This window comes from Enoplosus armatus, chromosome 16, assembly GCF_043641665.1.
Source record: "Enoplosus armatus isolate fEnoArm2 chromosome 16, fEnoArm2.hap1, whole genome shotgun sequence".
NCBI lineage: Eukaryota > Metazoa > Chordata > Actinopteri > Centrarchiformes > Enoplosidae > Enoplosus > Enoplosus armatus.
In genome coordinates, this window is record NC_092195.1 from 19,203,595 (window position 1) to 19,217,433 (window position 13,839).

Consider the following 13,839-nt stretch of genomic DNA (forward strand, 5'->3'; position numbering starts at 1 on the left):
CACTGTAACATCAATGAAAGCGCACTCGGATTTGTTGTTTGTTGTTGATATTTTGATCAGGACTGTTTTTCAAGCTGAGGGCAGAAACACAGAACAACAGAACAACAAGACACTTGTGCATCCCCACAAACTCCAGAGCATCTGACCCCCCCCCCCCCCCCCCCCCCCCATCCTCTCACACAGGCTGAAAGCAGCGAACTTTACTTTCACTTTCGTTCATAACCTCTGTGGCTCAGTTTTACCGAGTTATAAGTGACGTTGACGCTCAGCCTAAATTCCCATTGGCCTCAGATGGAGGTGATGTCAGATCCTCTTCTTGTCTTACCCTCATATCGCCGCCGATGCTCGAGCTGGAGACACGCTGTCCGTCTCTCCGCATCAACAGATATACAAGTCGTGAATCTATCGAAGGTCTTTGATTCAGCAGCTCACAATGAAGCCCGGGACTCTCCTGGCTCTCCTGATAGGCCTACAGGGCGCGGCGGCAGGTGAGTTAGGACTGTGTTTTAAAGTCGGAGGTTGATTTTAAAAGAAAGAAAGAAAAGAAATGCTTCGTGTCTTTATAGTCTGTAAATGTGGATTTATGATTCTTTTGTAGTTTGGTGATGTTTAGTTGCGGGACTTCACGCAGATTATAGACAAAAGAAAGTAACAAACTCATTATCTTCAAGTTGACGTCAGTAAATCGTGTCTGTTCGTGTCATTGATCCCTAATAGTTACTGTTAGAAGGAAAGCCTGGTCTAGTTGTGCAAATGGCTGATATGAAGTCTACTTGTCTTATTTGGGTCATTATTTTAACTCGTTTTTATCATTTTAAGATCGATACGGTCTGATCGATGTTGACGCCAAACTGACGACGTAACTACGCAGCGCGAAAATATTTATTATTACTTGTTTTTTTTTTCCATTCATTAGGCTTAATTAACATATTAACACAGTCCCGAAACACGCCACTACATTTCAATATGTTATAAAAACACACACGATCAATGACAACCTGCTGAACATAGATATTAAGTTCATGTCGTCATATGATTTGATCTCTAGATATTTTCTTAAATTATTTAACATTTAAAAAATATTTCCATCCATTCCTCAGAGAATTACACAGTTTGCCTGCTGAAATACTGAAGTCCACCTCTGCTTTAAGGTTTCCATACTGGGTTTTGTTAACTGGGTGTAATTACATGACACTGGTAGTTAATACATTTACTGTTTGTACAACAGCATGCTGTTTAGTAGAGACAGACCGATAAATCAGCCACAGATATATCTGCAGATATCAGTTTAATGCAGATAGATCAGCATCAGTGTATATGTTGGCCGATAAGTAAAGAAACTAGTTTGAGGTGATTTAGAAACAGTGTCTCCATGACAGAGTTTGTCCACCAGAGGGCGCTGACGGGTTTATTTTTAAACTGAAATGTCCTGCTCAGTGTGTATCGTGGTCACCACAAAACCCCCAAACATTGATGTCATTATTGGTGTCAACAATCCAGCATCGGCCTGGCGATACTGTTCAGCATCTTAACACAGAAACATGATCCACATGCACTCAGGCAGCAGAGGACAGCGGAGGACTCAGACATGAACCATCATTTAATCGGCAAAACTCTCAGACGCCTGCAGAAAGTCAAATCTGTTGGTACTAAATGTAGAATAAACGTTCAGAATCAGGACTGAAAGCAAATAAACATCAGTTCATGGTGGAGGGATGTTACAAAGGGCATTAGAGTTAATAAAACTTTGAATCCACTAATAACTGATACTAATAGAAACTGTGCAGAATGACGACATGAGAGATACAAATATCACTAAAGAGAACTTTCTTAAATATAGAAATGTGTCCGTTAACGTTCATCTGGGATTGTCATAAAATACAGAAGATTTGATTGTCTAAGAGTTAAACTTCAATATAATTCTGCAGTTTACATAAATCAAGATGTATGAAAGATTTATCTTCAGGAAACTCACAGAGTTCAAATTCATAATTCAAAACCTGTGAAGAAGAAACACAAGCTGTAGTATAGTATAAAATAGAGACCATAAGTGCGGTTATATAATCAAATAAAACAGGTTGAACATATAGAATAAAGTTAGAATCACATGCAGCGTATATATTTTGGTCAGAGGTTTGTGATTTCAGATTTCAAACTGATACGATAATGAGGAGTGAAAGCTGCTAATGAAGCTTCCTGAAGAATAAATGACTCCACTAACTGGGAGCTGAACTGGAGTTTCACTTCGCATTGAGACGTCCAGCACTAGAAAAACAAATGGCGCCTGTTTTTACAAACTGCTTTCCATCAATGAAAGCCAGGTACACAACTGCATGACCTGAATATTTGACTCGTTTGATATTTTAATTCAGAATAAAAACATTTTTCAAGAGAAAATCGTCAGAAACAGTGAAGAGTTTCTGGAGCAAACTGTTTGTCTGTAAGTGTATTTATTGAGTGCACAACAGAGATTATTAGGATGTCTTGAATGTACTTTCTTAGTTCTTTTTGAGTCCGAGTGCAGGAAAACAAAAGTGTTGAGTGATTTATAAAACTGTGATATAAAAACTGAAATGACGACATGAACTTTTTCTTACAGTGACTCACTCTCTGAAGTATTTCTACACTGCGTCTTCTGGAGTCCCAAACTTCCCAGAGTTTGTGACTGTTGGGTTGGTTGATGAAGCTCAGATAAGTCACTATGACAGTAACACCAGGAGAGACGTACCCAAACAGGACTGGATGAGCAGAGTCACAGCAGATGATCCTCAGTACTGGGAGAGGCAGACTGAGGTCTCTGTGGGTGACCAGCAGTGGTTCAAAGTCAACACTGAAATTGCAAAGCAGCGTTTCAACCAAACTGGAGGTTTGTTTACGTTTCACTTTCTTCTGATAAAATGTTGTTTATATTTCCATCCTGTATTTTAGTAAACAGACGTTACCACACACACACACACACACACACCTTCTTCATCTGTCAGGAGTGTTTTATTCACGTACATTAAACTGTTTGTCGGAGGCTTTTCTCGGCTGAAACACACAGTCGGACTCAACAGAAACCTTACTGAGACTGAGACGACTGGATGCTGCTGTACTGCACTGATGCAGAGTGTCTGTCCATCCCATAATAACCAGCAGAGATGATTAACGCTTTGTCTCCACTAGATTAGATCAGAATAACTGTGGTGAACTGCCCACAGTGAGTTGGTCCGTAATAACTCTCCTGTAGGAGCCTGTTTATCACAAGACTTTTCCAACACACAGCTGATAGAGGAACATTACCGCCTGGTTTCTTAAACTACGGAGCGGGCCTGTAAACGGGACGCAGGCTGCTTCTGCTGGGTCCCCATATGAGAGGAGGAGCGGTATGTTTTAATGACGCTGGCCGACAGGACGACACGGTCAATGTCTCGTTCAGATCGGAGGCTCAAAACGTTTCACAGCACGACTCTACTGATGCGCAGTGCGTCCATCCCATAATATATTTACAGTAGAAGTACACATTAGATTAGATTGACTTTACTTGACCACAGTGTGTCTCTGCCATAATACACATATATAGTGCTGAAACAGTTAGTCAATTAATTGATTAGTTGAGCAATAGAAAGTTAATTGACAACTATTTGGATAATGAGATATTTTATTTTTCTATTTATTTTAAATTATATTTTATATTAATATAAATTAAATCCAGTTCAGTGTCGGTCGGACGGAAGAAGCCGTTTGAAGATTTCACCTCGGCCTCTGGGAACCTGTGATGGACATTTTTCACCTTTTTCTCGACGCTTTACAGAGTAAACGATTTATTGATTAACTGAAAAATAGTAATTACAATAATCAATAATGACAATCATAATTAGATTGAGCCCTAAATATGTAGTAGAATACAGATTAGATTAGATCAACTCTACTGTACTGATACACAGTGTGTCCATCCCATAATATATATATGAAGTACAGATTAGATTAGATTAACTCTACTTGACCACAGTGTGAGTCTGCCGTAATAAACATATATAGTGCTGAAACAATCAGTCGATCTATTGATTAGTTGATCAACTGAAAATTAATTGACAACAATTCTGATAGTCAGATAATCATTGAAGTCTTTAATTAATCAGAAAACATTTTCTGCTTCCAGTTTCTCAAATATGAGAGTTTGCTGCGTTTCTGTGTTTTATATTATTATGAATTAAATCCTGTTCAGTGTCGGTCGGACAAAAGCAGCCGTCACCTCGGCCTCTGGGAACTTGTGATGGACGTTTTAAAATGAGTAAACGGCTAATTGATTAATCGAAGAATAATTGATAATGAAAAGAAGCATCAGTTTCGGCCCTAAATCTATAGCAGAACTACAGATTAGAGTAGATGAACTCTGCTGTACTGACCACAGTGTGTTGGTCCATCCCAGCAGGCAGCAGCGAGCCGACATCTGCAGGTGGAAACGGCCGCCGGTTGTATTGAATGATTGATGGATGGACCAATCAGGACACACAGACTGCCTCCCAGTCTCCATAATGGTCCTGATGGTCTCTGCCTTATTCTGACCAGTTGTAGTAACGCGCTGCTGAACAGGACGCACTGTCCCGGCTGAGCAGGTGGAGTCTAGTGACTAATCCTGGACTGAAACTCTCCTCCAGTGGAAGCTTCTAGAGCAGCCTCAGGACAGTCTAGTCTGTAGTCTCTCACAGGAAGAGGATGTTGTTGGACTGATCCGCTGGCTGCAGGGTCTCAGTGGGTGTGATGTTCAGTCCAGGATCAGGTTTAATCTGTGTCTGCCAGTCAGGACTCCACCTCAGTGTGTGTGTCTGTCCCTGCAGCTCACATGAAGCCACACCACCTTCAACAGTGGAGATAAACTGTTGGTCTCAGTGGAGGCAGTGTGTCTCTGTGGTAAAACAGAGGACAGGGACTGTGTTAGGATCTCACTCTGTTTCCCAGCAGCCTCTCTGTCTCTCTCTCTCTGAGCCGTCCACACTGTCCAGATGATGATTGGCTGCGAGCGGCCTCCGTCGGGCCAATGACAGCAGGAGGTGTAGCTCCTCTGTTGTGGTGTCTGTGGATCAGTGTGTCTCTGTGGTAAAGATGTGATATCAGCTGATAACAGATGACTGGGCTGTGATCTCACTCTGGTTTACTGAAGTCTCTGTCTCTGTCTCTCTCTCAGGTGTCCACATTTACCAGAACATGTACGGCTGTGAGTGGGACGATGAGACTAATAAGATCAATGGTTTTATGCAGTATGGTTATGATGGAGAAGATTTCATAGCATTTGACCTGAAGACGCAGACATGGATCGCTCCAAAACAACAGGCTGTAATCACCAAACACAAGTGGGATAATAACAAAGCTCGGTCAGCACTGTATGAGAACTACCTCACCCAGGAGTGCATTGAGTGGCTGAAGAAGTATGTGGACTTTGGGAAGAGCTCTCTGCAGAGAACAGGTAGAATCACATGACCTGATGTAGTTTAAAGGACACGACAATGTTAATGTGCCTTCTTTGTTTCTAACCAACAGTAACATTACAATAAATATGAACCAACAAACAGAGAGACACTTTGTTTACACACATTTCTCTCTCTCTCTCATGTTTTCTCCCACCTCTCTTCATCTCTCTGCCTCCCTCTCATTTCACCCTCACTCTCTCCCTCACATTTATCACCACTCTCTCCCTCCATCTTCTCTCTTTCTCTCTGCCGTGTTTCTGTCTTAGTTTCTCTCTCTGTCTCTTACTCTGTCTTTCTCACACTCACTGTCCTCCTCCCCCCTGTCTAATCTACCCCCCCCCCACCTCTCTTCATCTGTCTTTTTTCCCACTCTGTCCCTCCCTTCTTCTCTCAGTTACACTTCAATGTGGTTTATTTGCATTGCATACATTTATATAGTGTGTGTGTGTTACTAAGGCATTTAAAATACATTACATTAAACAGGAATGATAATATTAATATACCGTAAATCATAATAAAGAACCAAAAACTGTGTCTCTCTTTACTCTCCAGAGCTTCCCTCAGTGTCTCTCCTCCAGAAGACTCCCTCCTCTCCAGTCAGCTGCCACGCTACAGGTTTCCACCCTAAAGGAGCCTCACTGTTCTGGAGGAAAGATGGAGAGGAGCTCCATGAGGACGTGGACCACGGAGAGATCCTCCACAACAACGACGGAACCTTCCAGATGAGCGTTGACCTGAAACTTTCATCAGTCACACCTGAAGACTGGAGGAGGTACGACTGTGTGTTTCAGCTCTCTGGTGTAGAGGACGACATCATCACCGGACTGGACAAAGCAGCGATCAGGACCAACTGGGGAAAGACTGGAATCAGAAGTAATGAAGTTGAGAAACACACATTTATTTTACTGTAACAGTCCTGCAGTTCATGTGTTTTTATGTGTGTTAAAAGTTTTGTTTCCTCATATGGTTTTGTTGTCAGTTTTTTATATATAATTTTAATGTTAGATCAGTATTAAACCAATGCACCTCTGGACCCTGACGAGGGAATCAGCAAATCCCTAAAAAGTTATTTTTCTGAAAGTCAGAGTTTTAAAGTGCTTTAATTAACATAAAAAACACAACTTTATTGTTATTTAAGTTTTTTTGGGTTTCACGTTATATTTAGAAATACGCAGTTTTTATCACAATGTCAATTTAAAAAAACATTACAAAGTTTGAGAGCTTTTTTTTCAGCCCTTGTGTGACCATTTTAATGTGTAACCACAGTTCAGAGGTTACAGGCTCTGTATTGACTTAACTACTGGTCAGTTTTAGAAGACGAGATGGAATTATTTAATAACTGGACCAACGTTTGTATCGATCAGTAAATCAGTCAGAATAAAGTTTATTGGCCACGTATGCTGACAGTCAAGAAGGAATTTGAATATGATTGTCAGCAGCTCTCATTGTGCCAAAGACCAACATGTGGGACAGAAAGCAACGGAGACATGCAGCTAAACAAAGACAACAAAGCTAGACGAGGATAAACAAGCACAGATACAGTAATTATGTACAGACAAGTAGGGATAAAACCTGAAATGAACAACAACAGCAGGACAAACAAACATATAGTGTCTGTATACAGGATGGAGGTCTGGTTGGCAAATGGAGGTTCTTCTCCTCTGACCTGCTTCATCTCTACAGGTTGTGACTGTGTTTTGTTGTTTTCTGCTCAACAGAGACGGAGAGCGCTGACCCGACCGTCCCCATCATTGTTGCAGTGGTTGTTCTTGCGCTCGTCCTCGTCGCTGCCATTGGATTCGCCATTTATAAAAAGAAGAACGGTGAGAGACAAAAACAGAAACGCTGCGTTTCTGGTTTTTGATGTTTTGTCCAGATTGCACAAAAAAAAATTCCCAGCACACCGAAATCTGTTTGAACCAACAGTGAGCGCTGTAAGGTTTCCACAGAGAGGTGACAGGAAAAGAAATAATGAAAGATCTAAACAAAAGGTTGAAGGGATTTATTTATCAGTCTGAGTGAGTAGAAGAGGGGATCATCACTGGAAAGAAGCTCTGCTATTTTCTACTGTAACAACAGAAATAATTTGTCTTTTCTTCTTATTTCAGCCAAGCGCCCTCCATCTCGTGAGTAAAACTTTTCTTCTGTTTTCTCTGACCTGACCTGATCAAAAATGTTTTCTGGATTTCCTGCTGAAGAACTTTTTCAGGGCTTTTTCCTGCATTGTTAGCTGTTTGTAAAACACAGTGTTGGATCAGAGCAGGATGTGGCTAACAGTGTGTTTCTGACCTTACAGCTGTCTCCGACCCGACTGTGGAGCAACAAATGCTTCCCAGTTAAACTGCCTGAGGGACAAACACACCACCCTGCACACAGTGAGTTGCCTCATATGGAACATGGATTTCACACCTGTTGTTAAACAAAGCTGCTTGAAACTATGTGCAAAACAACCTTCTGAGATTTCTTTTTTATCCACTCTGAAACTTCTGTGACACATCGTAGTAAATCTTTGACTTTCAGTTGATTTTCCACAACAAACTGTTTTTATATGAAATTGAATTTGACTTTTTCAGAGAAAGATGCTTTCAGAAACCTTCAGCAGGTCAGATAAAGTGTCATATTAAAAACTCGATTCATGAAAATGGTGTTGAACCAAATTAAAAGAAAGGATTGTGCTTCAAAAGCATAGAAGGTAAATACTTGGTTTAGGAAAGGTTAACACTTAAATGAGTGAATCATGAATATTTTAGGTCTAAATTATACTGTAAATATGTGACTTTGTGGGATTGAACTCTACAAACATTCATGGTATTTTCTTTTCTTTTTGTCTGTTTAGGTTTATGGATCGATTTTATCTGGAACAAGGAGCAGTGCCACCACATCCTCCTCCGTAAACTGGGAATTCATCAGTTATTCATCATCATAGCGTAGACTGACAGAACCAGGGTCAGGGATCTAGTAATAAATGCTTATTGATTGGAATACAAAGAAAACAAATCAGAAAAATGAGTTAACAAATATTTTACAAACATCATCAAACAAATGTTGACGTTAAATTATTTTCATCGTTTAGTTTCGGACAATAAAAGTGGGATTTCCTCTGATAAAGTGTTTGTTTAAATGTTGGTAGATCAAGTGAGGACGATTTATATTTATAAGTAAAACACGATCTTCCAAACGATGAAAGCGTCACGGCACTCTTCATACAGACGTTATGAAAGATTTGTGTGTTCATCATAGTTACAGTTTAACACTTCTGGTTTTGGGGCTTTCTGGTAAAATCAACTAGGATTGTAAATATACATATATTGACACACACACATCCACATCCATGCCTTCCCATTTTCATATATATATACACTCATAGGGTCTGGTGATATGAAGATATATACCTTGAGATAACAGATATTGGCACCCAGTAGAGTTCTGTACACTATTTATACTGAGAAAGTCGTCCTTTGGTTCTCTGGTTGTATTCGATCACTGGGGTCAATACTGCAAATCAAGTTTTGGAGTTTTACATCGCTGTGATGAATTATCTTGATTTGCATGATGCATTGGACACATATTTCCATCTGGTTATTACTACATCTCTACATGCCCCCCATATGCACACACATACACAATATGTGTCGATATATATATATATACATTTATTTTCCAGTTGTAAATAGTTTGCTTGTATATTTCTTTAAAACTGAAAAACAATTGATTCCGACCAGGAAGAAGCAAATAATATTTTATGTATTTGAGGTTTTTCTGAATAGATTGATCTGTTTTGAAACATGATTATATTTTAGCGTTTGGCTTTGATCCTAAAAGGGTTGTGGGAGAAATGTCCTTGTAAACATCTCCTGCTAGTATTTAGGGACACACGGGACGTTTCCCCTCTTAGTTTTGTAAACATGAAGAAATTGAACAGCGGGTCAGGGTGACGTAGGTGAATGTTTTTTGTTTTGCTTTTCAATAAAGTCCCAAATGTTCCAAATTTCTGTTTCTTTTTGTGATTCCACATATAAGCGTACAAATCTGTGACTGGAGCTACGATTATATGAATATTGAAGCTACATTTAGTATTTTACTGTCCTTTGTACTGGAAACTTTGTGATCTTTAGTTTATTGAGTCGCCTGAAATGGTTCAATTTGTTCCCTGGCTGAAGAAACCCTGACTGAGCTAGTTTGTGGATGTGCTCCATGTTTTGATTATTGGCATCTTAACTTTGATTACTTCAGTTTTGGTCAATAGCTACTTTTGTGGTACGTTGCAGAGAAAGCAGAACGTGATTATTTTGACAGATTTTAATTTGAATTTCGTCTTTTTGTCTTGTTTAAAAGGTTTAATGATGTTCAGAAGACGGAAGCTTAGTTGTGCAACATATTTGTGTTATTAGAGCTACAGCACACAGGAATGATAGTAACAATTAAAACAAGATGTGCGGCGTTTCCGTTCATACGTTTGTCAGAATTCATATAACGTTGTTGAAGGTTGTGTCTGATTTTGAAATAATTGCATGAGAGGGACTAAATGAATGGAGAAATATCTGCCTGGACACAGAAACACACCTCACCATTACTTTCCTTCAGTTCACTCACATCTGTCTCTCTCTGTTCCTTCCCTTCGTCTCTTTGTCTCTGTCTCCTGCTCTCTCCTCTCTTTCTTTACCTGTCTCACACTGATCATCTTCTCTCTTCAAGTCAATGAGCCTCATTCATTTTTCCTCCTCCTCCTCCTCCTCCTCCAGATGCCCCCTCCCCTACTTCCACACACTTTTTCAGGTTGCAGTGCAAAAAAGTTCAAGTTACCTTGAATGAACTTTGTTTTATTTAATTCCTCCTACTTTGAATGCTTATATGTGTTTATCATGATGATTTCCTGAATTGTGATCAGATTTTAGAAAAGACTTCACATCACCAGCTCAGAGGAAGATATATAATCTATCACACTACTGACTCATTATTAATCAGGGTTTTACATTGAGATGTTTCAGTAATAGAGGTTCTTCAGGGTCTAGTTAAACTACAAACACATATTACGTATATGTATATATATTATTACTCGTCAGTTTATTAAAGCTTTAGACGCTGCGGGAAGACATGGTTCTGTTTTTTTCTGGTTCTTCTGAAAGATAAAAATCACCTCGTCAGCTTGTAGACGATGACTGTCTTTGTTCATTTAGTTAAAAATCTGTTTCCAAAATAGTAATGTAAATAGTTTTTGAAATGTAATAGTTGTCTTTTATTCCCCGATCTTTAATTTGGCATTAAAATGATCACAGTCTCGATAACTGGTTTTTAATCTGACTTGTGTGCAACTGTCACCTCTACAGGTTTCTGACGGTGTGGAGTTTTAATTTAAACCACACCAACATGAGTCAGCTGATGATGTCTTCATATATTAACGCCTGCTGAACATAAACAGCCTTCTGGTCTCTTGGTGCCATATTTAATATCGTTCACTCTTGTAGATAATTAAAATAATTATCAGACTAAAACGACATGTTGACCAAACTATATTAAAATACGCTGACAGCTCTCATGTTGTTCTGATATGAACCTCCATCACTTCAGTATGCTGAGGACTCGGCTGGATCCAGTTAGACAACAGATTCATTACATGTTATAAACATTCAGTTTAGGTAATATATCTGTTTATGAAAAACATTATATAACATGTTTGATCCGACCACAGTTCTCAAGTGTACGAGCACAATGGTTGACTTTGGATTTCATAAATGGACGATAATTCATTCATTGTCAAATCTACGTCTGAAGAAATCCTTCTTTTGCAAAGAAATCCAGAGAAAAGACTCCTGGAATAAGGACTTAGAAAGAGAAAACATCAGGAGGAAGTTAACAGATAATGAGATAATGAAAACATGCTTTCACTTGATGAGAATAATCAAAATATTAAAAAACATATCAGAACTTTTTTTTTTTTAATGCAGTGACACTTTCTAGTTTTGTCATAAAATTCAGAAGATATAGTTTTACATCAAACTGATTGTCAGAAATATTGGACGTGAGGCTCAAGTTGAATTAATCAGTTATTTCACGATATATGAAGGTGAAGTTCTCCACGAGTTGGACCTTCGTTGTATCTGTCCTGCTGGGAATGCACTGGACTTATTTGAAATGAGCGCAGAAGGCGAAGAAGTCAGCAGGTTCAATTTCAAGGCATTTATTCTCTGTTCTTTCAGTCAGAGTCAGGTGTGGTTGAGTGCTTTCCTTTTCTACAAGTTGAAAGAAAGCATACGCACAAATTCAATCTGTCACATCATGAAGGAACCAAACCGCAGTTCATCAAGACATCCCTACTTCAACAGGTCATAATAATGTCAGAATGAACTAAAGAGATGAGATGTACAACTTTACAAGGACAAAGTAAACATGACTGAGGATATAAAATACAATTCACTCCACACACTCAGGAGCGAAGGACAAAGAAGCAGCTCAACCAAAGTGGAAACAATAAATGAAGTCAGGGCACACCTGTGTCAGCTGCCTGATCAGCACACCTGGGGCTGCTTCCAGGGAGCGTGCTCCTGTTCCCCCCAATCCAGCAGTCAGGTGACCTCCACTTCCAACAGTATCATCTCTTGTATTTTAAAGTTTAATCACTTAAAATCCACAAACCCTCTGACGCGACACCGGAGTTCCCTGCGTACTGTTATGTCACGTACAGCACCTCTGAACTCTGAAATAGAGATGAGCTCCAGTCGGTGCAGCTGTTTGAGTGTTTACAAGAAGAGTTCATTGACAAGAAGCCGTTCATTAAAGTTTTTATGTGGTGAACTGGACTTTGTTCTTCACTTAAAAGTGACACCGCTCAGATATCATGTGTAAATAAAATATAAAGCTGAAAATAATCTGGAGCTGTAAACTGTTTATTTGAATTTGAAATACAGTGTGTGTGTGTGTGTGTGTGTGTGTGTGTGTGTGTGTGTGGTTACTACTGTAAAGATTTGTAGAGATTACAGTTTTATTACAGAATAAAGTGCTTCTGAAAACCCAGTTAAGCGTCATCTGTTTATTTGTTGGAGGTTCATAGTTGTTTCATAACACAAAAGGATTTTTCAGGAATTCAGCCAAATACTAAAACTAATACTAAATACATGTTTAATGGATTTTATTTCATTCTATTATTCTTCATTTGATGAATACATGTGACCAGAGTCATGGATTATCATGATGCTCTGACATATTGACTCCAACAGGAAGTGAAGTGACATCCTCAAAGGCAGATACATAATTCGTCCACGTGGGGGCGCTGTCACGCTGCTGACGTCTCTGTAAAGGTGAACTCAGTGATAAACTCAGGTATTGATCAGCAGTGGTAAACTCAGGTATTGATCAGCAGTGATAAACTCAGGTATTGATTAGCAGTGATAAACTCAGGTATTGATCAGCAGTGGTAAACTCAGGTATTGATCAGCAGTGATAAACTCAGGTATTGATCAGCAGTGAGCAGGAAGAGCCTTCGTCAACCAGAGTTCAAGCCTCAGTGTCGCGAATAATATAAATATCACATTTTCTAGATAACAGATGTGACACATATCGATTTGTTTGTGTAATAATGATGAATAATACTGTCTCAGCTGAAGTAGTGAGAACAAAAGATCTGAGGTTTTTCATTAAACATGAATTCTATAACCTTTTATAAAGTGCTTCAGAGACAATCAGTGAGGCTTGAAGCAGAGGAGAAACAGTGCCAAAGCAAGAGGAAAATGAAAAGCAGCGTCAGGTGTTCAAACATCAACAGAGGTGTTACATTTCTCTTGTTCAAGCAGTTCTCAGCGTACACAGCTCCACATCAGCTCAGAGGCGTTCAGCCTGGAGGACAGAGCTGACCTGATCTCATGTTTGTCTTTAAGAAGCTCTCGGACTCTCTTTCTGCTCTGCTTTGATTTATTTCCTTCTTGTTTTCATTTCAAAGTTTCAAACACTGAGGTAAAATATTACTTCATGGAAACTATCTTGTGTTTGGTTTTATTGTCTGTCCTGAGAGCAGCTCTAATTTGTGCCAAGACCGGTTCTTAAACTAAATACCTGAGACATGAATACAACACCTTACTGGATATGGACTTCAAAAAGGATATAAGATGTTCCCCTCCATCCCATTTAATAACCAGATGTCGTGATAGCGCACAGATGTGTTTAAAATAACAGATAATAGCAGAACAACGCTGAGAAACTGTACTGCTGCACATCAGCTGCAGGTTTGAGCCGCTGGGGGCAGCACCTCACCACATTCACTCACTGTAACATCAATGAAAGCGCACTCGGATTTGTTGTTTGTTGTTGATATTTTGATCAGGACTGTTTTTCAAGCTGAGGGCAGAAACACAGAACAACAGAACAACAAGACACTTGTGCATCCCCACAAACTCCA

At 39.4% G+C, this 13,839-nt stretch overlaps 1 protein-coding gene across 2 annotated transcripts; it reads left to right on the plus strand.

The window, feature by feature from the left end:
- Positions 1-312: 312 nt before the first annotated feature.
- Positions 313-9,438, plus strand: LOC139298708 (class I histocompatibility antigen, F10 alpha chain-like). Of its 2 annotated transcripts, none has more exons than XM_070921431.1 (8): positions 313-488; positions 2,600-2,866; positions 5,168-5,446; positions 6,003-6,330; positions 7,167-7,273; positions 7,559-7,576; positions 7,747-7,825; positions 8,287-9,438. In XM_070921431.1, the coding sequence occupies exons 1-7, from the start codon at positions 434-436 to the stop codon at positions 7,788-7,790; spliced, it is 1,098 nt and encodes a 365-aa protein (XP_070777532.1). In that variant the 5' UTR covers positions 313-433; the 3' UTR covers positions 7,791-7,825; positions 8,287-9,438. The 2 variants fall into 2 exon arrangements, with proteins under 2 accessions (XP_070777532.1, XP_070777533.1); XM_070921432.1 differs by having other exon boundaries at positions 314-488; positions 6,003-6,323; positions 7,169-7,273.
- Positions 9,439-13,839: the final 4,401 nt, after the last annotated feature.

Excerpts from the sequence above, each read along its gene's own strand:
- LOC139298708 (XM_070921431.1), top strand. The coding sequence starts at position 434 with ATGAAGCCCGGGACTCTCCTGGCTCTCCTGATAGGCCTACAGGGCGCG. Across the intron at positions 2,867-5,167 it reads GCGTTTCAACCAAACTGGAG|GTGTCCACATTTACCAGAAC; the intron begins GTTTGTTTACGT and ends TCTCTCTCTCAG. Across the intron at positions 5,447-6,002 it reads GAGCTCTCTGCAGAGAACAG|AGCTTCCCTCAGTGTCTCTC; the intron begins GTAGAATCACAT and ends TTTACTCTCCAG.